General features: G+C 55.0%; 2 protein-coding genes and 1 long non-coding RNA gene across 4 annotated transcripts; 2 read left to right on the top strand and 1 right to left on the bottom strand.

Annotated features, from left to right (window-relative positions):
* Window positions 1-413: 413 nt before the first annotated feature.
* On the bottom strand, window positions 414-25,525 carry LOC112990468 (disintegrin and metalloproteinase domain-containing protein 32-like). Of its 2 annotated transcripts, XM_064497698.1 has the most exons (38): window positions 25,405-25,525; window positions 25,229-25,293; window positions 24,819-24,880; window positions 24,418-24,496; window positions 23,841-23,917; window positions 23,395-23,584; window positions 22,781-22,837; window positions 22,432-22,503; window positions 21,402-21,568; window positions 21,066-21,147; window positions 20,748-20,884; window positions 20,435-20,618; window positions 20,087-20,176; window positions 18,593-18,791; window positions 17,820-17,928; window positions 17,036-17,219; window positions 16,700-16,780; window positions 16,001-16,118; window positions 15,678-15,834; window positions 14,521-14,553; window positions 13,120-13,198; window positions 12,344-12,420; window positions 12,046-12,223; window positions 11,141-11,206; window positions 10,780-10,851; window positions 10,477-10,643; window positions 10,286-10,367; window positions 9,556-9,692; window positions 9,060-9,240; window positions 7,968-8,057; window positions 6,453-6,651; window positions 5,650-5,755; window positions 5,030-5,213; window positions 4,662-4,742; window positions 3,949-4,057; window positions 1,343-1,496; window positions 970-1,002; window positions 414-682 (listed from the first exon to the last, which is right to left on the bottom strand). In XM_064497698.1, exons 1-38 carry the CDS (start codon window positions 25,406-25,408, stop codon window positions 676-678), a joined length of 4,149 nt encoding a protein of 1,382 aa, XP_064353768.1. In that variant the 5' UTR covers window positions 25,409-25,525; the 3' UTR covers window positions 414-675. The 2 variants fall into 2 exon arrangements, with proteins under 2 accessions (XP_064353768.1, XP_064353769.1); XM_064497699.1 differs by lacking the exons at window positions 22,781-22,837; window positions 23,395-23,584; window positions 23,841-23,917.
* Window positions 1,514-9,797, top strand: LOC135323652 (octapeptide-repeat protein T2-like). The gene is made up of 3 exons (XM_064497681.1): window positions 1,514-1,522; window positions 1,585-8,959; window positions 9,046-9,797. The coding sequence occupies exons 1-2, from the start codon at window positions 1,514-1,516 to the stop codon at window positions 2,644-2,646; spliced, it is 1,071 nt and encodes a 356-aa protein (XP_064353751.1). The 3' UTR covers window positions 2,647-8,959; window positions 9,046-9,797.
* On the top strand, window positions 15,699-20,128 carry LOC135323659 (uncharacterized). The gene is made up of 3 exons (XR_010385136.1): window positions 15,699-15,827; window positions 17,044-18,794; window positions 19,266-20,128. It is a non-coding gene; the product is annotated as an uncharacterized LOC135323659 (long non-coding RNA).
* Window positions 25,526-25,841: the final 316 nt, after the last annotated feature.

Here is a 25,841-nt window from a genome sequence, read left to right as displayed (position 1 = left end):
CACACCACCAAGCACAATGACCACCCCCGCAACAGTCAGCCCCTCACAGCCTCCCACCACACACACAGAGTCACGCCAGAGGTCCCACCAGTACCAACCTCCTGACCTGCTCCGACACCTCCAGCTCCAGCTGACACTGCCACGCGCCTCTCTCCCCTCCCGGCCACCTCTGCCCCAGACACCCCTGTTCCGGGCCAGCGAAGCACAAGAGCAGCGCTCTCCTCTTCATATACCCTCAGCCGTGCACCAAGCTCTCCTAGACCATGCACACATGCAGCAGACACCAGGAGACTGCGCTCTGCCACCTGCCCAGGCACCCGTGGGCTTCCCGGCTCCCTCGTTATTGAGCGTCTCTCACCACACAGACAGCGCTGCCACCGCACTCCACAGGGATCACAGGACTCGCTCGGAGATCAGTAGGAAAGACCTTTTATTGAACCAGACGCTAGCAAACAAACACAGGCTGTGGGCACTTACGGCAAGCTCCGCACCTCCCTTCCACAGACAGGCAGAGTCCCCCGCGACACGGTCCCCCGAGGTCACACGGCCATTCCCTTGGTGGCTTCCCAGGCAGGCCATGTCCCGCTCACGCTCTTCCTTTCAGGAGCCGCACAGATCAGGTCCCAGATGCACACAGGTAAGTAAGTGGCCACCTCACACAGTCCTGTTTTGTCCTTACACACTGCAGGAAAACACAAAGGAGAGACTGCTGTTAGCTGCCAGGCCCAGGCACGGCCCCGCCAGATCCTCCCACCCAGAGGCCCCACTTCCAGGACCGCTCCGGCTCCACCACGTGCCGGACAGCGCCGTCACGGCATGGGACATCGCCCGCGCGGCAGCTACCCTCCAGGTACGCACGTGGAGCGAGGGAGGGACGCGGGGCAGGCCTCGGGGCCACCCGGCAGCTGCACGGCTATACAACACTGGCCTCTTAGCAGGCTACGCTATTCTTACACTTCGGTCACCTACCTTTGCTCTTCTGCACAGTCCACATCCGCGCACCTAGAGTGGGATGAGCAGAGGCGCTCCGGTGAGTACAGAGGTCAGTGCCACAGCCACACGCCCACAGCAGTCCCTTTGGCACACGCCGCCACCGCCGCTCCCGGCACCGGCCCCATCAGCACCCTCTTCCAGGGTCCCCTCTGCTGCGTCCCGGCTACGTTGCCGGCACCTTTCCCGGGAGCCTCGCCGCTGCATGTTTCCAGACCGGCGCTCGCCGCCTCCGTCTCCCCAGCGCAAAAGCTACCTACATGCAGCATCCTCCTCTGCACCCAAAAGCGAGAGTCCCCCCCAAAAACCCACCCGCATCACATCGCGCCACACGCAAGGCTAACTTACTTACTCGTCCTGCGGCCACGCCTCCGGAGCGCGGCAGCCGCACCGCTCGCTCCGCCTCGTTAGCAGGACAGCGGCCCCGACGAGGAGAGGCAGAAAGAGACAGAAGCTGATAAGCAGCCAGTTCCTCACCGCGTTCGTGCTTGGGACGACCACGTCATCTGGATAAGGGACAGAAATGACCCCCGTGACCACACCAGGCAGGGTCCCCAGAACAAGGGTGCTCACCTAAGTGGACCGGCATAACAGCACCGCTGTACATCTCTCCCACGCGCTCCCTCCCTCCCTCTACACATTTACATCTCTGTTCATACACAGAGACACACGCTGACCTGCGGCCATGTGTCACATGAGGAGGCAGCTACAACTTCTGGAGACCAGAGAGAGGGAGAGACAGAGACAGGGAGACAGGGACAGACAGGGACAGAGAAAGACAGAGCGAGAGAGACAGAGACAGAGAAAGAGAGACAGAGACAGAGAAAGAGAGACAGAGACAGAGAAAGACAGAGAGACAGAGAGAGGGAGAGACAGAGAGAGGGAGAGACAGAGAAAGACAGAGACAGAGAAAGAAACAGAAAGAGAGACAGAGAGAGAAGGAGAGACGGACAGAAAGACAGAGAAAGACAGAGAAAGAGAAAGACAGAGAAAGAGAGAAAGACAGACAGAGAGAAAGACAGACAGAGAGAGAGACAGAGAGAGAAAGAGAGAGAAAGAGAGAGACAAAGACAGAGAAAGACAGAGACAGAGAGACAGAGAGGAGAGACAGAGAGAGAGAGAGAGAAAGACAAAAACAGAGAAGGACAGAGAGAGAGAGAAAGACAGAGACAGAAAACCAGAGAGAAAGACAGAGACAGAAAGAGAGAGACAGAAAGAGAGACAGAGAGGGAGACAGAGAGAGAGAAAGACAGAGAAAAACACAGAGAGAGAAGGAGAGACAGAGAGAGAAAGACAGAAAGACAGAGGGAGACAGAGAGAGAGAGGGACAGGGAGAGAGAGGGACAGGGAGAGAGAGAGGGGGAGACAGAGGGAGGGATAGGGCCAGACAGGAAGAGAAAGAGAGAGAGACAGGGACAGGGAGGGACACGCAGAGAGAGACAGAGGGACAGGGAGAGAGACAGAGGGAGGGACAGGGCCAGACAAAGAGAAAGAGAGAGAGACAGGGACAGTGAGGGACAGGGACAGGGAGAGAAAAGGAGGAAGACAGAGACAGACAGGGACAGAGAGAGAGAGCAAGCCAGGGAGACAGGGACAGACAAAGAGGAACAGGGAGAGGCAGAGAGAGGGAGAGAGACAGAGAGGGAAAAAGGGTAAGAGGGAGGAAGACAGAGAGACAGGGAGAGAGACAGGGAAAGAAAATGAGGGAGAGACAGAGAGAGACAGGGAGGGGGAGAGAGAGAGAGAGAGACAGGGAGACAGCAACAGACAGAGGGAGAGAGAGACAGGGACAGGGAGAGAAGGAGATGGAGAGAGAGAGAGAGACAGAGAGACAGGGAGAGAGAGACAGGAAGAGAGAGACAGGGAGAGAGAGACAGGGAGAGAGAGACAGGGAGAGAGAGACAGGAAGAGAGAGACAGGAAGAGAGAGGGGGAGGGACAGAGACAGGGAGAGAGAGGGAGAGACAAGGGCAGAGACAGGGAGGGACAGACAGGGACAGGGAGAGAAAGACAGAGGGAGAGACAGGGAGAGAGACAGACAGAGAGACAGGGACAGGGAGGGACAGGGACAGGGAGGGACAGACCAAAAGACAGACAAGAGACGGGGCGGGGGGGAGAGACAGACCAAAAGACAGACAAGAGACAGGGAGAGAAAGAGGGAGAGAGAGACAGGGAGACAGGGACAGGGAGAGACACAGGGGGAGAGACAGAGGGGGAGAGAAGGCAAGAGACAGAGAGACAGGGAGAGACAGAGACAGACAGGCAGAGACAGAGGGAGACAGAGACAGACAAAGAAGGAGAGACAGAGACAGGGAGACAGAGACAGAGAAAGAGGGAGAGAGAGGGAGACAAAAAGACAAGACAGAGAGACAGAGAGAAAGACATAGAGACAGGGAGAGAGAGGGAGAGGCAGAGACAAAGAGGGAGAGAGAGAGACAGGGAGAGGGCAAGACAGAGACAGACAGACAGAGAAAGAGGGAGAGAGAGAAAAAAGACATGAGACAGAGAGACAGGGAGAAAGACTTAGAGACAGGGAGAGACAGACAGATAGACAGAGAGAAAGAGGGAGAGAAAGAGAGGGACAGGGAGAGACAGGGACAGGGACAGGGAGAAAGACAGGGAGAGACAAAGAGGGAGAGACAGAGACAGGGAGAAGGTGAGAGACAGACAGAGCGAGAGCCAGGGAGAGCCAGGGAGACAGACAGGGAAAGCCAGGGAGATAGAGGGGGAGCAAGACAGGGAGAGACTCAGGATGCCCCACTCCGAGCTCGCGTGGCTCTGCCCGGGGACCGCTCCCGGGCTACGGGACCCCGGCACGCCGACGGCCCCAAGATTGGCGCTACCGATTGGGACCCGCACCTAAGACACAGCACACGCCGCTTCTCCCTCCCTCCCGCCAGACAAGGAGCACCTTCTTCCCATCAGGACAGAACCCGAGAGCAGCGGCCTTTCTGCTTACCACCTCTGAAGAGGCTCTCGCTGCTTCCTCCCATCGAGCTCGCTTTCTCCTGGCAACTGGGCGGCTTCCAGCCGGGATGGCAATGGCAGTGCCCCTTGTTATTGCACACCTGCGATTCAGGGAGGCAGAGAAAACGCACGGCCGTTAGCTACGAGGGGTCGCCGCCAGCTTCGCACATAGGCCGCACGCTTGGCACAGACGTTGCGGCGGGCGGCGCGAGGCAAAGCCTTTGCATACACAGTTATTTGCCCGAGGTTCACGCACGCAGGCACAGAGACCCGTTTGCGGGCGGGGCCGTCGGCAACCCGGTCCCGCGGCCGCTTCCCGTGACAGGAGAGCGGCCGCGAGTGACAGCGCTGCGATGCTGAGACCGAGGCGCTTTCACCCTGTCAGTCACAGACGCGGGTGCTCTCCCCGAGGGAGCGTCGCCTTCCGCCCCGTCTGGAGCATTTTGGCCCGGCCTCCAGAGAGGCTGCGCCGCTCTCTGCTTTGCAGGGACAGAGAGCTGAGCCTGCCAGCCTGCCACTTCGCCCACCCCTGGAAGAGAGATTTGTCCTGTAGCTGCAACACACACAGACTCGGCAGGTACACCAGGACTTCCCCTGCCGAGCGCCCTCCTCGGCCCCTTCGCCAGCCGGACGCGTCGCGCCGCTTTTGCGAGGGAGGGCGATTGCCACAGTCTGCAAACGAGAGCGCGGGGCATGGTTACTTACGCCGTGATTGTGGCATTTTGTCTTTATTTCGCACTTGTAGTTCAAGACGGTAGCAGGCACGCACTTCTGGTTCAGGCAAATCTAGAGGCCAAACAGGCAAATCCCAGTCAGCAGACAGCAGAGGGTAGTTACAAGCGCTAACTTGTTCCGGAGAGGCACAGGGCTGCCGGGAGCCCGCCCCAGAGCAACGGGCTTCGCTCCGGACCCTGTCCGACGACGAGTCCGCCCACACGCGGAGCCCGACGCATTCGGCAGCGTGCGATCGGACACGCGGCCGCCCTCGGGGCTCGCGCGCCGCTACCGCGGTGAGACCCTCTACAGCTCTTCAGCTGGCAGGGGAAACAGCGGCATTGCTATCGAGCACTTACCATGTGGTCGTCGCAGACGGTGCCGTCGTTCACCAGCATGGGGTCCCTCTCGGCGGGAGGCTGCATGTAGTCCAGCGTCACGCACAGCACGTTCTGCACCCGTGCGTAAATGACCGCTGCCTTCTCCTTAGTAAACGGCTTATGACCTGGGTATTCACAAACAAGCTTCCCGCATCGCAGATCCCTAGAAACGCATCGAGAGGACGCTCCTGAGGCCGCCGGCCCTCACCGCAGCCCTTCCCACGCCTTGCCGCGTGGCTCGCCGACACCGAGCGAGCTCGCGGAGAGCAGCTCGCCGTACAAACACGCCCCAGCACGAGGACGTCCCGCTCACGCCTCCGTCCCCTATAGGCCTCGCTCATATCTCTGAGTGCAGCCCTTGCCCAGGACGGCTCGGCACCCACGCCGCCCATTCCCCTCCCGGCCGCCACTGGCCCCAGCACGTACGAGCTGAGATTCGACAGTTCCCACCGCCCCCCCCACGAGGAGAGCGGGCTTCGGTCCTCCGCGACCGCGCGGCAGAGCTCTGAAAAGAGCTCCGCTACCGTTTCGCCCCGCATCTTGGCACCCGAGCTTTCCCGCTCCGCAGGGGACCGCAGCGCCGCTCCTTCGTGACTTACTTCCACGCGCAACTCCGGTAGCCGCTCCGATCGGAACCGCAGTGTCCCATTCTGTCCCTTTGTCCGTTAATTTCTTCATAACAGGCCAGGGGCCCATTTTTGGCACCTGCAAACACATGCCGTCACTTACAGTCTGTCACTGGCACCTCAGCCGGGCACTCTGCCCTCTCCCAGGCCTTTGGGAGCGTGACACGCTTACGGGCTGCGCGACATCCCCCCCAACATCTCCAGCGCAGTCACTCTCTTGGCAGTGCCAGCTTTCTTCACCTCCTCTTTTCTGTCGCTCTCGCCCTCCACGCTCCTTTTCAGACAGCACTTCCCTCTGTCTTTACAGTTCCCTCCTTCGTCCTTCAGAGCCCTCATCTGTCACCCACGGTTCCAGACAGTCTCCGTCCCTGTTCACGCCGCTCCTTTCCATTCCCACATAGCTGCACACATCCCCCCCGACTTACTTGGTTCCCTGCTCCCAGCACCTAATCTCTTACTCAACCTGGGAGCACGACTTCCCTCATTTTATTCAGGGCCGGGCCGGTTCCGCTCCGTTTCCCCACGGCTGATTGCCCCCATGCTCTTCCTTACTCAGCCGGTCCCCGGGCTACGACAGCACGCCGATTCCCAGCCTTCGCAACGCCTGCTTCCCCGCTCTCCTCCGCGCCTCCTTTCCCTCTCACGCACGCGCGGGTCGGGCTTCCGTCACGACCAGGCTTTCCCGAGGCGATACTCTCCCGACAGAGCTCTAGCGCGTGTGAAAAGCGCCCTCCCTGCTCCGGGCTCATCCCCCCACGACCATTTGTCGCCGTTACCTTTCCCGAAGATCTTCTGACACTGCTTGTCGGCCATCTGGCAAACTCCTCTGTAACAAAAGGCGCTCCTCCTGTTGCAGGGATGCCCGTCCATGACCCAGAGGTTCGGCGTGCACTGCCCAGAGGTGCCGTTGCAATACTCCTTCAGCTCGCACTCATCCTCAGGGCTGGTTCGACATAAGGTACCCCTTCGCAGAAACTGGGGGAAAGAGGCAGAACAACACGGGCTACGCTTAGTACCCAAACAGACAGGCGAAAGATTAAAAGTGTGACTAGGCAAAAAGCAAGTACTGGCTTTCCAGATTAGCCCAGATTTAGGAAAAAACACCAGTACCACTACAAAGTTTGCCACACACCACATAGACCCCTACAAAAGAATAGCGCTTGGATCCGATCCGCGACTTCTCTCGTCACGCTGCCTTTGACCGCCTACGCAGCGTCGGCAGCACCGCCAAACAGCACCGCGAGTCTTTTCCCGACGCTCTTTCAAAGACACCGACGCTCCTCAGCAAACTGGCTCGCCTTCACGCCTGCTGAGTAACGGTGCGTCCGCCACAGAGCTCCCAGCTGGCTGCAGTCCAAACTCTCGGGAAAGACATTTCACACGTACCGCAACACTTGACATTCTCAGGCATTACATAGGCCACCCAAAACCAGGTCTGCCACCTCTTCACAAACGCTACCGCTGGCTGCCTTTCTATCCATACCGCTTAGAGCAGACACCTCCCAGCAAGCAGAGCGGATCTCCCCGAGCAGGACGAATCTCAGCTCCGCTCGCTTCTGACACCATTGCTCAGCCTTGCTCTCCCCACACAGTGCATTCGCAAGACCAAAGGTGCATCACTCGGGAGCCAGGCCTCCAGCTCCGGGCCCCCAGGATCTTAACACGTCGGAGGACAGTCGGCATTCTAGATAGTCCGACGTGACGCAATGCTCTCGGTCCGCTTTCTGCACGTTCGTTCCAGCCCTCCCACCCCAAAGGCCCGCGAGGCCCCCTCCTGCGACACTCCCGTCGCACGGCCCTCCGCTGCGGCTCGATCCTGTCCGGGCAGCTTTGGATGCTTGCGGGGGGCCAGGCGCAGACATTTCCGTGAGACTGCAGACCGTCACCAAAAGGAGTCCAACGGCTCGGTACGGCCCGTGCCGCCCAGGTCGGAGGGCAAAACAGGGAAAATGCTACAAGCCCGGTATGTGGAGTTATGGTAGGGGTCTCCTTGCTCTCCGGTCTGACTGACAGTACTTGGAGAGAGGGCACAGTCGCTGCTCCCTACAAACACCATCCCGAGACACAGGGACCTTGTGGGCAACAGTGCTTCGGGCAACTCCGTTTACCACACTCTCTCAGACTCTTCTCGTCAGAGTTATAAGCGGTACTTTGGGGTGGAAAGACAGCCCCATTTTCACCTACCAAGTCGCATTACGCACGTTCTTCCAAAGAGGCTCGCAAGCCAGCGATGCCCACCTGGGGCCCGTTCCCAGGGACCGCGGGGCGAGCGTTCCCGACATGCAGCTTACCTGGCATCTCCAGCAGCACGGTCCGGAGAGGCATTCAACCCCTTTCCTGGTTTTGCATCCAACTGTACAGCACTGATCCTGCTGACACTCCTGAAAGTTAACAGCAGAGATTAGCTAACAGGTCTAGCTTCAGGTTAGCTACCGCTCCCTTCACAGATGAGGAGATAACAACAGAGGCAGCTTTGCCACTCTTCCCGGGGGCGACCGTAATCACGAGCGTCCTCCCGAGCGGAGCCGTGCCCGAGACGCGCCGGCTGCCGCCAACCGACCGCCCACGTGAGGGGGCTACGAAGCAGCTCCCCTGGCAAGACGCCCTGCCCAGCCCTCACGACTGCGCGGCACCGGAGGAAGACATTCTCAGTGCTACAAGGCCACAGGGGAACCGCTTCGCCGGCTGCCGCGGCTCGCGGAGACAAGCAGCGCTTGCGGACGCGCAGGCCGGGCTGCATCCGGGCTGCCACGACAAACGGGAAGGCAGCTACCGACGGAGCGCTCGTCCACCTCCATACCCAGCAAACTCCTCTGAACCCCGCTGGTGGCACCCAGGGGACTGCTCCTACCTTCTGCTTTCTCCATGGACTCCACATTAGCTGACAACCTGTCAGCAAACCATGCATTTTGCATAAGCGTGCCCCTGCCTCTCCAGTAAGGGGCAGTTGTGCCGCTCCACCTCACGCCACAACCGCTCGCCCTTTTTGCATAGGTACCCCGTTGCCGAATGAGATCAGCAGCGTCATGAAGTGGACTGCTTCCGTGACAGTGTCTCGAGAAGCCCTTCAGGTCGCTTCCCCGAGGTGGGAGGGAGGGGAGGCAACTGCTCATTACTGCTAAAACTGGTTACGAGGCAATTCCTTTGCAAGGCAGATGGACGCCCTCTTCAACGGCCGCTTCGCGCGCCCCTGCGACCGCGGCCGAGCGTCTGCGGAGCGCTCGCGCTCAAGTACGGTGCCGCGAGGCCCCTGGCTGGCCCCTCTGCCCCGTACAGATGTCTTGTAAGTACTGAAGCGATTCACACCTCTCTCCTGGATATTTCTTACCCGCTTAGGCCCACAGCCTATTTCTTTCTTTCTATACCCAGGCTCAACAACTAACCTTCGCTGAACCGCAGTCACAAGCCTCTCCTGGCTCCACCACTTTGTTGCCGCACACGGGAGCTTTATAAGCTATGTCCATAGTGGGCTTATTCCACAGACACTGCCCTTCTCCAGTGGTGAGGAAATGCTGAAAGTCTCTAACGCTGCAGCTGCTGAAGGCTTTTGTACCAGTCGAGCGTCTGAAAGTCACAGAAAAACACTCCTGTAAAAATGACCTGCATTTTGGGGACTACGTGTCCCCTCGTGCCCCCAGAAACGGCGAGGCTTTCCGCTGGTGTCGCCAGCGGAGGCTGGCCGCTCTCCGGACCTGCCGGTCTCTGCACGCTCCTGGACTTTCCACCTGCTCTGCCACTCGCGGGCAGCATTTCTGTGACGGTTACTCTACGCACGCACGACACGCGGCGGGAGCGCACACCTTCCGGCCCTACGTCACTCCCGGGGCTTCACACCTCGCTAAACCGCACGGGCAACGAGAGTCAGGGAGAAAGTCTTACGCCGCATTGCTCTGCATTAAGCAGGTGGCTCCCGCGCAGCGACAGCTCCTGGAATCGTCGTAGCCTATTCCCAGGCTCAGCCCCAGCAGCTGCGCGAGGATCACCGCAAACGTCTCCAGCGTCATAGCTCTTCGGTACTGCAACGGCAACAGGGACAGACCTAGGACTTCTGTCACCTCCAGACACAGGGCTCTCAGGGGTTTATCTGGCAATAAACAGGCCAGGCGGACAGAGCGCACGTGCTGCCATTTCGGGATTTGCGCTCTTCACGTCAGAGCAGGCAGGAAACTAGGAAGACTGCGACCGCTTCTGACCCCAACCCCTGCTTGGACAGCTCTGGGCAGAGGATCCAGCCGTGACGGCGCTCGGCGGGAGCTGCGGGCAAACACCACGGCCGGCCGCGAGGCTTCAGAGCGCCTGCACAAACACCTCAGGCACGGCCGGGAGCAGAGGACCGCACGCGACACGGGGCAGGCCCGGCCGCGCTCCTCGCTCACGTCACCTCTGCCACCGTACATCTCTGCTGTACAGCGCAGAGGTCGCTCCGCATCTGCCCACCTTGCAACCGCCCTCTCCGCTCCTACCGCGAAGGGCTGCGCTGCCTCTGCCGCCATAGGGTTCTCAGTCGCGGCGTTAGGCGTGGGGCTTACCTCTTCCGGCAAAGGTCACCACTTCACCTAAACACCGAGTATGTCATGCGTTCAGAGAGACAGGTTCGACGGTACCGTACCAAGGCAACGCCTCCAGCGTAGTTCCTGAGACACAGCCTTCTCGCGGAAGATGCCCCCACGTAACGGGGCTGCTCCCTGTAACTGCGGGACAGAACCGGCTCCGGGTCACGCACAGGCTGCCGTACGTTACGTCAACAGCTTCCTACTCCCTTCATTCCCCTGCCGCCTAATAGAGCCATGCTTCTCTTACACAAATAAGTATATTATGTCCTGTAGCCGCAAGACACGATGCGTATTTTTCCACTGCAAAAATCTCCGCAGTAACTCCTCAGCTTCTCCCGTGGTAGGGATTTTATTCTTTTCTGTCCAAAACTCCAGGGAAGTCAATACTATTGTCAGATTAAGGCGCGTAAACATCTGGAAACACAAGGACAGAACTGCTGTTCCAGAGAACCCAACTGCTCCTCAGCTTCCAGCTTGCTTTGCCTAGGGGGCCTGATCCATACGCTACAACACAGCGCCTACACTCTGAACACAACCGCGAGCGACTTACACTGTTCACATAGCTGAAAAGCTGCACCATCTTGTCCGTCACAGCATCCTTGTCAGCGCCCATATAGTCATACTGAAACAAGCACAGGAGCACATCACTGCGAGGCAACAGCGTTTGGGCCATACCGCTGTCCTAACAAACCGCTCAGCGTGCAGGAGAACTCTCTGCGAGTGCGGCCTATGGTCGCTGCCAGGCCATATTCTTACCCAAACCCAAGAGGAAGGGAGCTAGTTGCCATTTCACAGAGACCGTCAGGCCTCGCGCGAATTTCTGTCGCCGTTCCCCGAGGCCACCGCACTGCTGCACACAGAAATTTTTACTAAAGGAAACAATTTACCGTGGAGAGTGCAAAAAGACTTACCAGAGCCTTGTCCAAAATTGCATGCACTTCCAGGTATCGAGGGGATCTAGTGACAGCTTGCTCACTCTTCAGGAAAAACAAAACAACAAACAACCCCACACACACACATTAGTGCATGACTCCTTCACTTTATAGCAACTGTGCAAGAGACACTTAGGTCTACAGTCCATTCATGCACTTTGAAACCAATTACATCTGTGTGACACACGGTCCCGGTCTTCTAAGAAACGACTCCGTACGATAACCACAATGTGACACGATCGGCCACGCAATCGGGCCACATCTACAGCAACTGACATTTTGGCGAGGCCCCTGACCCACAGAAAAGGAGGGCAATTTCTAACAGACCACAGAGACAGACATCCCCTCTTTCCCACTAACCACACCTCTGGAAAGGAGCTGCACAGAAGCAACGTGCGCCAGGCGACTGCCACGTCAAGTGCCCTCCTAATACTTTACAATCCTGGTGTTTCGGTGGCACCCCAGTAAGTTCCAGCAGAGGCCACATCTTTCCCTGCTCTCTCGAGCGGGTCTCTTCCACCTCATCAGAAAGCACGCAGGGTCGGGTCCTCGCATGGTAACTGCCGCCCAGAAACCCCCGTGCCTCAACCTGGCTGACGCTGTGCTCTGTCCTTTGACCGTGCTCACAGCTTCTACTCCTCACAGGCAGCTCAGAGACGTTATTCTTTGCACAAATGATATACAAAGCCCTTCAGCACTTGATGTCCCGAATACACCCAGGTGCTATGCTAGCAGCTTCCCTCAAAAGTCCAGAAACAACAAGCAACCTCACAACATGAGGCATCCTTGGGCTAGGGATTTCCCAAGTCCACACCACTTCCTCCCGAGCCTGGTGCCTGATTCCTCAGAAAACAAAACGCGAAACTGCTGCACGCTGAACTCACTTGCATTCCTGCATTCAGCGTCTGCGAAATCTCCGGAGGCTGTGCAAAAGAGCTGTTTTCTACAAAAAGCAGATTCTCTACATTTTCATTCCTCATTGGATAAATGAGATGCTGATATCCCGGGGCAGCGTCCAGAGGCTCAATTCCGTAGGTGGCATTCGCTAGCTGCAGAACCCCGCTGCAAATCAAAGGCACAAAGCGGCAGCAACGGCTCCTTCGCCGCCTTCGGACGACCACCGCCGACAACACGCAGCACTCCGGCTAACGCTCGTCCCACACCCGCAAGCGACAGATTTACCTCAGTCCGGAGCAGGTGCTGAGCGCCACGAGGGAACCCGGGAACCCTTCCACATAGCCTTCATAGAAGCAATCGCGCTGAAAAGGAGAAAGACATGTCGATGGCATACCGGCTGGTAACGGCTTCGTGTCTCGTCCCTAGAGACCTGGACAGCATCAGGCAGTCTGTCAGAAGAGCTGCGGATCCCCACCCCGCCACGGTGGGCACGTGGGCCACAGGGACACCCTCCTCGCACAGGCTGCAGAGACTCTCGGGCCTCGTCTGCAGTGAGCCCCCCCCAAGGCCATTCTCCACTAGAGCACAGCAAATCTTAACACGAGTAAGATCCTGGTGCTCCCGGCTTCCCTTTAGGCCTGCCAGCTGGGAATCTCTGCTTGGATGGGAGCACCCACAAGCAGGGTGTTTCTGGAGCGCTGCAGCAGGCTCTGCGCTCGGCCAACCGCGGGCCACAGCTGCCCGCAGCGAGCAGGGGCGCCTGCTTTCCAGGCAGAGCGTCGCGCACATGCCGCTGCCGGCGTCCGCCAGGTACAGCGGTATCAACCACTTCTGCGCTTGAACCCTGCTGTTTTCACTACCTGCAATTCTCAGGGCCAGTCTGGGTTCCCTTAGGAAAGGTCCTGCTAGCACAGTGTCAGAGATGAATACAAAGTGTGCAGACTATTCCAACAGAGGCCAGTCTTAGTTCCTTAGCAAGCACGCTTCCTCAGAGGCACTACTTAAATCACCTCTGTGCTCTCAGACTTACGAAGGTATAGGGGACAGCAAACAATTATTACCTTGATATGTGCAAGTTCGGACTTCACAAGCCCCCCTCGGCTGTCGGTATAAATCCTGAGGTCATTGGGCAAAAACACTCTGCATACAAAGAAGAGAGAAAAATTTAGGTTTCTGATGTCACCCTCACACGTTGCAGACGCTGCAAGAGGCAACTACCCGGCCCGCCGAGGCCCCACTTACTGCTGCCGCAGGTGGACGGTGCGGGGGGTCCCCTCGACGGGGACGACGAAGGCCAGGGCGCGCTGCCGCGGGGAGCAGGGAGAGCGGGGTGAGCGGCGGCCCGGCCGGCCGGAGCAGCGGGGAGCGGGGTGCGGCGCCGAGCACCGGGCCTACCTGCGGGGCGCCGCGGGGCACCGCCACCCGCCGCGGCACCGCCACCTGCGCCCCGGGGGGGAGGCCCCGCGCCCCGGGCCCGGCCCCGGCCGGCCACGCGCCCGGCACGGCCAGCAGCCACAGCCAGAGCCACGGCCGCAGCGCCGCTCGCATCGCCCCGGCGGCCTGCCGGGAACGTCAGGTGTCCCCGCGCTAACGGCAACGGTCCGCTGCCCACGGGGGTCCCCGCGCTAACGGCAATGGTCCCCTGCCCACAGGGGTCCCCACGCTAATGGCAACGGTCTTCGGGTGTCCCTGCACTAACAGCAACGGTCCCCTGCCCCGGGGGTCCCCGTGCTAACGGCAACGGCCCCAGGATGTCCCTGCACTAACGGCAACAGCCCCCCGCCCCGGGGGTCCCCGTGCTAACGGCAACGGTCCCCTGCCCACAGCGGTCCCTGCCCTAAGAGCAACAGCCTCCTGCCCACGGGTGTCCCCACGCTAGTGGCAACGGTCCCCCGCCCCCGGGTGTCCCCGCGGTAACGACAACGGCCCCGTGTCCCCCCCCCCCCGGTAACGGCCGCCCGCGCGAGCGCCCCCCGCCCCCCACAGAGGCGCCGACGCGCGGCTCCGCCCAACGCCTTTATTGCCCGCGGCGCCCGCCCGGCACCGGCACCGGCCCCGGCTCCTCCTCCGGCCCCGGCTCCTCGGTAGCGGCGCTGCCCTCCTCGGCGGCGGAGCTGCGGCAGGAGGGACGGGGCGGCGCCGTCAGACGGGCGGCCCGGATCGGACTGGCCCCGCACCGCCCAGCCCAGCCCAGCCCAGCCCGGCACAGCCACAACCGGCACAGCTCAGCTCGGTCTGGCACAGCGCGGCCCGGCTAGAGCCAGCCTGGCTTGGTTCACCGCGGCACAGCCTGACCTCACGAGGCTTTGGCTCAGCATAAGCGCAGCCCAACCCCACCTGCTCGGCACGGCACCACTCAGCTCAGCTCCCGAGATAATGCGCCCGGGCACCGCACGGCACAGCTCTGCTCAGAGCCAGCCCGTCTTTACCGGGGCAGGGAGGGTCTCGGCGTGGGGTCTTACCTCTCGTAGCTGGACAGGCTGACATCTTCTGACCTAGCGTTGGAGGAAGGAGGGTCACAGGCAGGTGGAAGGAGCACGACTTCATAGCTAGTCTCTGAACTCCCACGCACGGCACCTCGGAGTCAGACCAGCCCCACGGGGTAACACGTCCCCCAGCGGAGGATGGACTCCATCCCAGAGAAAGCGCTCGCTTCTCCTGCAGCCGCTGCACGGCTTCCCCGAGATCCCTGCCCCCATGCTCCCCAGCACACGTGCGCAAGCCCGCCAAGAGGCCCAATTCCTTGGGAAGAGCAAGGTCTGTCGGGGACACCCTGGGCCACGGTGCACAAGTAAGCCTCACCGAGGAGAGGCAAACACTCTCTCCTTGGTCAACAAGAGAACCCTGCGTCACACGATGCCGAGTGGAGACGGGGACAAAAGGAGAGCAAAGTCTGCCGCGTCCTGACCTGGGGGACAGTCAGGGGAGAGCACGCAGCAGGTGCCCTTGGAGCACGTGGCACTGTTTCTGCATTACCTCACTTTTCCACGTCAGTGGTGCACAGGCTATCTCGCTGCACATCTCTGCGCCCACACTTTAGAGAAGGACATGCTATTTCCCGTGAAGCCACGGGAGTCCTGGCCTTACCCAGCCGTCGTTCCTTCTAAACCCGTGTGCTGAACTCCTGCTTTCCCTTCGTACTTTCAGGGCCCTCGCGCTGTCTCCCACATGCTCTTTGCCTCCACATTTGGACAGAACGTGTTGCCTACCATCCTTCTCTCTTTACTGAGACCTGTCGCTTCTCCTATATCCTCCTTTTGCCCTGCTAAGGTTTCCTTTTCCCAGGAATTAGCAAGTGGAAAACCAATTTCTTCTAGCTCGTTCACACAGACAGCAAGCCTGATGTCATGAAATCCACTTCTGTTAGTTTTGCTTCTGCTACATTGGTGTATTCTGCAAGTCTGTCTGTGGTTGGCTAGTTCCCTCCTTGGATGAGCCACCAACAGTTCCCGCAGTTTACAACCACACTGTTTCCAAAGTGCCGCATTCCCTGCCACTCCCCAGTATGTAAATCCCATTCACATGAGCTTGCTCAGGAATTCACTGCGCCCAGAAATCCCTGTCCATCTCCCAGACCCAGAAAGGAGGATTTACATTAGGCAACAAAAAATTAATTTACCCATCAGTTTGCGATCCCTTCCTCACACAGAATCTGTTCAGCTGCTTCCACTTCATAATCAGGACAGTGCCACCAACAGCAACAGGGAGGAAGAGACAGAAGCTGAGCAGCAGCCAGGTCTTCACTGTGTCCTTGGAGGAGCTTCTTGAGGTAAGATCTAGGGAGAAAACCAAACGTGCAGCTCAGGGTGACTGCAAGGCAATGGCAAGGGCAGCCTGCTCAGCTGTGACATTCCTCTGTGAGGCTGCTTCCAGGATGGTGGGCGCTGCCGCTGCACCCAGGAAAAGCGTCAGGGATCCAAAGCCCTCGCTCCGGGTACTCACCGGCGTCCCGCATCTGCGGCCCGCTGCTGATGCTGCCGCCTGAAGCAGATCCTTGAACCTTGCAGTTTGGAGGTTTCCAGCCCGGAAAACAATGGCAAATCTTCTTATTATTACACACCTGCAAACATCAGGGTGGAAACATAACATTCCTGGTTTATAAAAACCTGTCCTGAGGACTGCTACTAAGTCATCACTAGGAATGCTGTTTTCCGACCCACCCCCTTCCCTCTTCCACAGACTGCCATTGCCGCGGTTACAACCAGACTGCAAGCACAATTCGACACTGATGTTTGCGACAACTGATCAAACTTTCTGTGTTCCCAGGGTGCTATACACCAGGCTGCCTCTCACCTTCCACAACTATGCTCATTATTTCCACCACTAGTTTGGTAACATGCAGTTCCATCCTCTTTAGATATCCTTTTCCAGCTTTCTGCTATTCTAGACAAGCAAATAATCCACGCTCCTTTATAGCATTTATTTTTGGTCTTAGGACCGAAAGTAAATTAGGTAATATTACTTAATTTCTCCCACCATAACTCATTATTGCACAACAATTCTGGAGAACAAGTACCAGCCCATAACAATTTTCCGGCCAATTCACAGTCAGGTCACAGTGGAAACTGAAAGACGTGCTCTCTTCTTCAGCAATATTAGTCAACACAGCAACACTATACCCATAACGTTATTGTTACTTACTCCATGTCCGTGGCATTTTTTCTGTGGATTGCAATCGTACTTCAGGACTGAATGTGGATGGCAAGTGCCATTCAGACAAACCTAAAAGTCCCAAAGGAAAAAAATCCATATGAGCGCTTCTTCGTCACTCTTTATCACACTAGCCATAACTCTTAAACAGAATCCTAGGTCTAAAGAATGCTCAATAAGCAAATAAGCACAGATAATAACTAACAAAACCATAAGTACAAACTACCTTTGACCTATACTGCAAAATGACAACTATTTCTAGAACTGTTACACTTGTGGTATATTTAAATATATGGCACTTTCAGGTGCTTGTGAAATATTTCTTACCTTTCCAGGACCGCATTTCGTGCCTTCTTTAACCAGGAGAGGATCTAGCACCGTGGGTCCACGCATATAATCAAAAGACACACACAGATGTTCTTGCACTTGAGCATAAATCACGGCGCCTTTAACTTGTGTGAATGGAATACGACTCGGGTATGTACATATTAACTTCCCACATCCTAGATTCCTAAAAGAATTGATTGGCACAAGAGATTAAAAGCGTGGGCACAGCATCTGATTGATCAGAACGCTGGAGAAGCTGAAGCACACAACTCGGGAAGGGAGATTTAAAAAAGAAAATGTTCACAAGCAGATTACATTTCAGAAGAGCTGGATCCTTGATAGAAGGAGAGAAGCTGTTCTAAAAGGACATTAAATGATTGCACAAGTAGGTGTTTCTTGAACTTGCTTCTCATGTATCCTTTCAACAGTCTCCAGCACCTCCCACACTCCTCAGACTATAACAAGTGTGCGCTCATCAGGAAGAAGTGCTTATCACATTTGCCATGCCCTGCGCAGAGCTCTCTGCTCACCCCTGAATGTCGCTTACATAGAACCTGCTCCTTATAACACCAGCATTATCTGCTTGGGGGAAAGCCCAGTTTATCAAAACCGTTTCTCTAAGATTGGCTAAGACTAATGCAGGAAGAAACCGCAGTCCTGCAAAAGAAAGCCCTATAGGGAAGGCAATCTCCCAACAGATTCTAACTATTTGCATCTTCAGTGAAGGTAAGCACATATTAAATACGCATTCCCAGTAAAACACTTTCCATTCCTTGAAACCTACAGCCAAGAACAGGCCTGATACCCATCTTTCGGGTGATTTCCACAGTGTCCAAATCTATCTTGTTGACTGTTGACTTCTTCATAACATGCCAAAGGAGCATTTTTTGCACCTGGAAGTTCAGCAACAATATTGATTACAACTGAAGGTAATAGAAAATGACATACTCCTGTTACCTTTAACATTTATAACTTCTGGTATTTGTCAGAGTAACACTTAGCTAGCATTCCAACCCCATCTCTAGCTGTTTATGCTCAAATTGTGAGATGGACCCCACGGACAAATGGAATTACCTTAAAAATCCAAAACATCTTCCACAACAACCTCTGCATACTTTTCTGGCTCATTCTCATCTCTGAGGAGGCCTTGAGTTGTGCATGACAAGCTGCGTGTCAAAATTCAGCCTGAAATCCTCATGTAACCGGATACCCTTCCTCTTCCCGACAGCCAATTCCTTTCCACTCTCCCCAAGTGTAGGAAATCTGTCATTTAGTCTCCTCTGTCTTTCCCTACACTACCTACTTCCCGCATTCTCCAGCTTCCCCTTATTTCATGCAAGAGAGCAGGTGGCTGTACACCGTAATCAGATGTCATCTTCTGCCCCTATACTACTCCTTTCAAACCCGACTGAAACTCGGTTCAGACTTTTTGGGCAGTTTCACAGATGAAGTGACAGAGACTGTGAACTATGCAGCAATGACACTAGGCATACTGTTATTAAAAAATGTGCTGGAACTAGACGTTAGTACCAATGAAAACAAAATTGCCTCTCTTACCTTTCCCGTAGAGTCTCTGGCACTGTAGGTCAGGAGACTGGCAGCGTCCTTGGTAGCAGTAACCAGTGCCGTGCTCACATTCGTACCCGTCCTGAATATACAGGTCGGGGGGACAGGCCGCAGACGTCCCGTTGCAGTACTCCGCGAGGTCGCACTGCGCATCGGCGAGGGCCCGGCACTTGGTATTCTTCTGTTTAAACTGGTGAGAGAGGTACGAGTGAGAGATCTGTGGTCTGTCAAGGCGATGGATGGCACCCGTAATGCTTTAACAGCGCAATTTTCCAAAGCCTCGGATGATTACGCAGAGGGAGCACAGAGCTGTGCCAACGCTACAGAATGGCAGAGCCGCTGCACCTCGCGCACACCGCTCGCCACTCCTGACACCCGCACGCCTGCCAGTGCTCCTCTCTCGGCCCTCACATACCTGTCTCACGCACACCCCAGCGTGGTCCCCTCTCAAGCCCCCGCAGGCCCTCCCGACGCTGTCGGAGATGCATCCCCGGTGCCTGTGGACCATCTCCGAGGTCCTCAGCTCTCAGGTCACCACATGCACACAGGGGTGACGTTCACAGTCTTCCCCTGGGAATTTTCCCCCCGGAGATTTTAGGGACTTGAGCTGGAAAGCCCTACCCCAGGATCTGCTCTGATTGTATCCTCTTTCTCCCCTCCACAGCTCCTCTCAATAGCTGCAAGCTGAGTGGGCAAATGCTGAGGAACCTTCCCTGTACCGGTGCGTAGAGAGCAGTGCCCCAAAGCAGCAGTAGCAGGGAACGTTTCCCTGCTGCCTCGGCCTCCTGAGCTTTACACCAACCAGCTGTTCTGCCAGTTCTGCAGAAAGGAAGGCTCGCCAGGCGCCGGTGTGAGACCCTCCTGCAGCAGCAGAAACAGGGCTACAAAGAGGAACAGTAGCTCCACGGTGACGGGGCTGCTTTGGGAGTCAGGAGATCGGACCAGCCCTCAGTCAGGCTTCCTGAATGAATCTGCACACAATGCTGAGTTTTTCTGTGTCTCAGCTTTTCACCCGTAACAGGATGATTATCAGACTCCCTTCTACCGGTCTTTATCAATGTCTTATATCTTTGAGGCAGAAACTGAACTCTCCAGGCTGGCATTCAGCTCTGTTCCTGGTTCTGACCCATTTCATATGACCTGTCCTTCAAACATTAGCAAATCACTTTAAGCGCAGTCTTTCGTCTTTCAGCTTTCCCAATTAAATTCTATACGTAACACTAGTTGAACAAGACTCTCCAAGCCAGGCATTCTGGGGAAACCATACGACTATATACCACGAAAGCTATCTTGTTCAAACATTATATGTTAGAGAAAGTGCTCATTTGCCTAGAGACAATAGGGAGCACAAATACGACTAAGCTTTTTGGAGCTGACTGTACAAACAAAAGCAGAAAACTAATTTATAGTCCTACTATAGAAGAATACTGTTTCTCCAAAATTAAAAAATGACCTTAACTTCTGATAATTATGAACACAGTTTACCTGACAATTTTCACAGCATAATCCCAAGGAACACTTCATTCCTTGCTTGAACTTACATTGGGGAGTACAGCATTTATCCTTTGCACATGCCTGGAAACAGAACAAAAATCATTATTTGCTTTAAATTTCCTCATTTGTAGGACTACCATGTGCCCTACTCCTGTTCCTCCCAATGCACGGCATACTTTGGAGGATTCAAAGGGAGTGGAGTACAGCTGCAAATCTGTGTGTACTACAGAAATACTGTAAACACAGACAACTACCAGCTTATATTCACCCTCAAGAAGCAACTCCTTGAAACAGAAGAAAGTATAATCCCTTATTATTTAAGCAAAGCGTGGTACTAACCTCTACTGACCCGCAGTCGCACTGCTCTCCACGTTCCACAACGCCATTGCCGCAGACGGCAGTCTTCCTGTAGGACGGTCCACTCGCAGAGGATGTACTGAAAGGGCACTCTTTATTGCGCTGGAGGAAGTTTTCAAAGTCTCCAATGCTGCAGCTACTAAAGGCTTTCACCCCACCGAAACGTCTAAAACGAATTATTATTATTATTATTACGTTATTCTTGTTTATGTTCTAACACATCTACACCTGGCAACTAGAGCCTCAACAGCAAAAAGCCAACGTCGCAGACAGACAGAGAATACGAAAAACTCACAGCGCGTTGGAGTTCATCACACAGACGGAGCCGGGACACCGGCAGTCCCGGGACCCGTCATAGGTCATTCCCAGGCTCAGCCCCAGCAGCTGCGCCAGGATGATGGAAAACGACTCCAGGGTCACAGCCCTCTGGTACTAGAGGGAAGAGGGAGCAGAGCGTTGCCGCCCCATCGCCCTCCTCGCGCAGGCGGCAGCGCTGAACGCCGCCGGGGCTGCTCCCGCCCCGGGCTCCCGCTGCCTGCGCCTCCGGACGCCCGTGCCGGCACGCGGCCGGCGTGCCTCGGAGCTCCCCGCGCACACGCACACGACGCCGTACCACGGCCACTCCGCCAGAAGCCTCTCGCTCACACGCCCGTCCTGGAATCGTCGCGCCTACGTATGTTGGTCGATCCCTGTAACTAAAACACCAGCGTTTTCACCAGCCGTCGCGGCCATGAAGCCTGCTTTCTTCTCTGCCAGCCCACAGGCCAGACAGCACAGTAACTACCTAGCTCAGCAAATTCTAGTATGCTGTTTGCAATATCTCATTGCATTTTTAGCTTAATTTTTACAACAGTCATCTTAGTCATAGCAAAGTCTATTGATTCAAAGTACATCGATTTTATAGGCTGTTACTGTTCGCTCTTAAATAATACAAAAACTTTAATCTTACAGAAATAAATAAGGCATGTCATACGGCCGCAGAAAAAGGTTTGCCTGTTTCCACTCTAAAAATCGCTGTAGCACATCTTCTGCTTCCCCTGTTGTCAGAATTTTATTCTCATCTGTCCAGAACTCCACTGAGGACAGCATAATTGTTAGATTAAGGGAATTAAACATCTGAAAATTTAGCAGAAAAAACAGCTGCTCAGATATGTTTCATTTGAAGCAATGTTTAAATTTTTATGTTTAGTAGTAGCTGTTGTATTTTAGAAAAACAGACAGGAGCAGTTGGCAACTCATCTACCTCTGTTATGTCTGAGTGTGATGAAAAAAGTGTAGGAAACATAAAACTGAAAGAAAAAGAAATGATGCGTCTTAAAGAGCAAAACGCAGCAGTTCAGTGAGCAGGATCTTATAAATCAAAAGATAAACTGCACGAATAAAGATATTAAATAATTAAACATACAGAACACACAAACTTGTCCATGTCTGTGTTTTTCAGGTTGGCTGGAGGAGACACTGCATCTACTGTGGTTTAACATCAAAACCTTGCGCAAGTATAATATGCTATGCACACAAGCAGAAAATAATATTCACACCCCTAACACAGACACATTGACAAAAAGCGTGGATGGATTCTTGCACCTGGGAAAGAGCACGAGGGCCACTGAGTGGAGCATTATATTAAAATGCAATATGTCATTGCAAAGATTTTAAAAATAGGTGCTAACTTTATCGAGAGCAACACTGCTTGCGAGCATGAGTTTGTGTGGGACAACAAAGAGTAAAATCCTCCTTTCTCCACACCTCCTAACCCAGTCTAGACAAGTCCTTAGAGCAACTTGGAGCTCTTGGCAAACTAAACCAAAGAGTCAAAAGCTAAAAGGCTGACATCAAATATTTCCAGAAAGCACAATTAATGCTTCTCAAAAAATGTTCTTAATAATTAGGCAAATCCTATCAATACCTAGCCTTTAGAAGGCTGCAATAACACATCCAGATTTTCCATTTTGGCACATAAAAAAGTGGGAAAACCTTACACTGCTGAGAAGGCTGATGATCTGAACTATCTTCCGTGTCACAATATCCTTGTCAGAACCCATGTAGTCGTACTGAAAAATAAGAAGAGATTATTTCTAAATTATTTACCAGAATGAAGCACCCCAAGCTCATATCATGATCTTCAAATAGCAGGAATTTCTACAAGGGCAGCTCATCGCATGTTCCTTCACAATCCCTAATACTATTGCCTTTCAAAACTGGCTCTTACGGAATGATGCATGGCCACAAGTTACGGATCGCTAGAAGACCATGATAAAGCTTTATACCAGCGCTTTTTAAGACCAAAGAAAACACATACAACACAAAAATTCTCTGACACAGACTTACCAAAGCCTTTTCCAAAACTACATACAATGCCATATATCTGGGGAGGCTTGACAACAACTGGAAAAAAAGAAAAAGCTCTTCACTGTTAATTATTGCTTTCCCCATTTCAGTCACAAAACGTAAGAAATGATAACTTTTCTAACAAGCTAGGAGACTCGAAACCTCCACAAAGCATCACCATCTCCTCATTTTCTTTTCAGAGAAGATTGTGAAAGGCCTATATCAGAACATAAGGCTAATACGCAGCCTGTCAATAATGACATTTACTCCTTGCTAATAGGAAAACCCGAGCCTCCGACAGCCACAAGAACAACTGCCCCAAGTACACAACGCATTACCGCCCAGCTCTTTGACAAGCAGAAGGCGAAAGACTGCCACATTTACAAATCCAACAATAACATGGGCAGCTCTCAGAAACGCCTCTCCGTAGGCACTGGGAAACACAAAATACAACCCTGCAACACTTTGCACAGGCATTTGCGCTCCTACAAGCCTGCCTCTCATCTCCATCCTCCTGGAGCTCACACCGGACAAAGCTTCCCGCAGAAGCACAGCCCTCCCACAGCACATGCTCACACGGCCTCAGGTCTACCTGGAAAATAACCAGCACTCACTTGTTCTCTGGGCAATTTATGAGCTATCTCCTCTGCTGTCACCTCGTCTTTCCCTCTGTCGGCGTGGACATTTGCAAAGAGGGAACCCGCTGTGTTCTCATTACTCATCTGATAAACAAAGTGCTCAAATGCCGGCGAATAAACCAGCGGCTCAATCCCGTAGCTCACGTTCTCAAACTGCAGCAAGCCCCTGCAAAGGGAAACGGTGCAGGTGTACTGCAGCCACGACGCGCGGACGCCCTGCCGCGGTCCCTCCCCAAGGACGGCGGCCTCCCCGGGCAGGAAGGGCATCTGCCCCGGCGCACGCGGCGGTCCGCGAGAGGCCACGAGCGACGCTCAGAGCAGAAGCGACGCACGCCGGGTGCCACCGGCTCCTTCGCGGCCAAGGCCCGCGGCCGCACACGTGCCAGCGGGCACCGCGGCAAGGGAGAGGCGGCGGCTGTTACCTGAGCCCCGAGCAGGTACTGAGAGTCACTGCCGAGCTGGGGAAGCCTTCGATATACCCGCGGTAGTAGCAATCACCCTAAACCAAAAAACAGGGGAAAAGCAGTCCCTGATTCAGCCATAAATGCGCTTCTCAGATGACGGCACAACGAGGATTATCTGGAGAATCTGTCTTTCGCTCTAGTAATTACACATAAATCCTTCAGTGAGGATATGGAGTGCTGATGACAGAAAACTCCCGCCCTGCCTTCTCCTGAGCAGCACTGCTGTGGGACGATTGCGCTTTCACGGCCACTCGGGAGGTGAGGAGCTGTGGCCGTGCTCAGGCTTCGCCTCTGACCTGAGTGACTGAGCAATTCACCAAATGTTAAGGCCTTCAGAAAGATGGGTCTGTCTGTGCATTCTCAAGGCAAGCTGGATATGTTTCTCCAGGACCTCTTGCCTTGTTTAGGAAACAAAAATATGGAGAAAGAAAGGAAGTACTGCCCCCCGGAATAACAAGTGACATCTCCCAAAACACTGAATAGCAGGGCTACCCTGGAACAACTAAGACAGAAAAACAAAGACAGCCAAGATTACCTTGATATGGGGCATATCAGAGTGCAAAGATCCCTTCTCATTGTATGTGTAAATCCTGAAATCGCCAGATAAAAAGAGCCTAGAAATGAAAGATAGTAAAATGCTCTGAGAACACCCTGAAATGCTCTTATCCTAAGGTTCCCCAGCTTGCATGAGGTCCTGCAAAAGGCTGGGCATCTCGCAGATCAGAACACTGCTGACAGTCACATCAGGGCCACAAGCACAAACCGCCCCCCCACCCTGAGCACCCCCCCGCCGCGGAGCCAGAGGCGCGCTCCCAGCCGCTGCAGAGGCGGCAGCAAACGGCTCCGCGGAGCAGGGCCGGCCCGGACACCCGGCAGCCGGGCGGGCCGAGAGCCGCGCAGCAGCCGGCAGAGCAGGAGAACCAACGCCACACTTACTGCTGCTTCAGGCGGACGGTGTACGGCCTCCCCTCTATCGCGATGACATAGGACACTGTGTCCTAGCGCACGCAGGGAGGCGGAGAAAGGGAGAGTTAGGAACGCCGTCCTCAGAAAAGCACGCTCACAGGGCGAGGCACGACGCGCAGGGGGAAACTACAGGAGCTCAACGAGCAAATGCTCGGGGCTCCTTCAACGGAAAGGCGCAGTGCTGGCCACGCGGGGCTGACACCTCCTGTTAAGGTGCCACGTGCCCTCCGGCACCCCCCGCCTCCCGCACCAGACAGAACACCGTTTCCTAAAACTGTCCCTCTACCTGTCACACCTTAACTGTTGCGGATTGTATGCCTGTATAGGTAAAGCCACTCACGCGCACACACATACATGCAATAACTTAATTACTTAAGTACCGTCTCTCCAGCTGTATTTGAGAGTAACCTCTGTGGAATTGTGATGTGCAAAAATACTTGCGAACCTAGAGGAAGAAATCGCTTCTTAGCTATAGCCACAGACTAGTATCACCATCGACCCAGGAAAAGAAACACCGAATGATGGCAGCAGGAGAGCAAGATCCAGTCAAGCCTACCCATCTGCACCAGGAACAGGAGCAGGACTCAGAGGGGCCGGTCCCCCACGCTCATTGGCAACCACACAGTAAAGGTCTACTTCCAGAGGAGCCGCAGCATCTCTGCTTCACCCCATATGCGTTGCAATCCACAAAACAGTTGTCGTGTGACTTCCCGCTTTTAGCAGAAGGCCAACGAAACCCAACAACCGTAATGTGCCAGGAGAGATAAAGGGCTTTAGCAATGACTAAAGTCCCTGAAACCCTAATAGCTCAATATTTGTTAAATAGAACAAACTAACAGGCAAAAAGCCCTTCCAAATGATTCCTCCTAATGGATCACGTGCCACAGTCGGAGGACAAAATAGCCATCAAGCACCTCTGCCAAGACACCAAGAGGAACAACTCCCTCCTGGCCCAAAGTGAGCTGTGCGATAGACAGGTACTGCAATCAGGAA

The sequence above is a fragment of the Dromaius novaehollandiae genome, chromosome 26 (genome assembly GCF_036370855.1).
Source record: "Dromaius novaehollandiae isolate bDroNov1 chromosome 26, bDroNov1.hap1, whole genome shotgun sequence".
Classification (NCBI taxonomy): domain Eukaryota; kingdom Metazoa; phylum Chordata; class Aves; order Casuariiformes; family Dromaiidae; genus Dromaius; species Dromaius novaehollandiae.
This window is presented reverse-complemented; position numbering and strand designations above follow the sequence as displayed.

Excerpts from the sequence above, each read along its gene's own strand:
- LOC112990468 (XM_064497698.1), bottom strand. Across the intron at positions 23,585-23,840 it reads AGTACCTGCTCGGGGCTCAG|GGGCTTGCTGCAGTTTGAGA; the intron begins GTAACAGCCGCC and ends TTCCCTTTGCAG. Across the intron at positions 18,792-20,086 it reads TATGCTGTGAAAATTGTCAG|TTTAAACAGAAGAATACCAA; the intron begins GTAAACTGTGTT and ends CTCTCTCACCAG.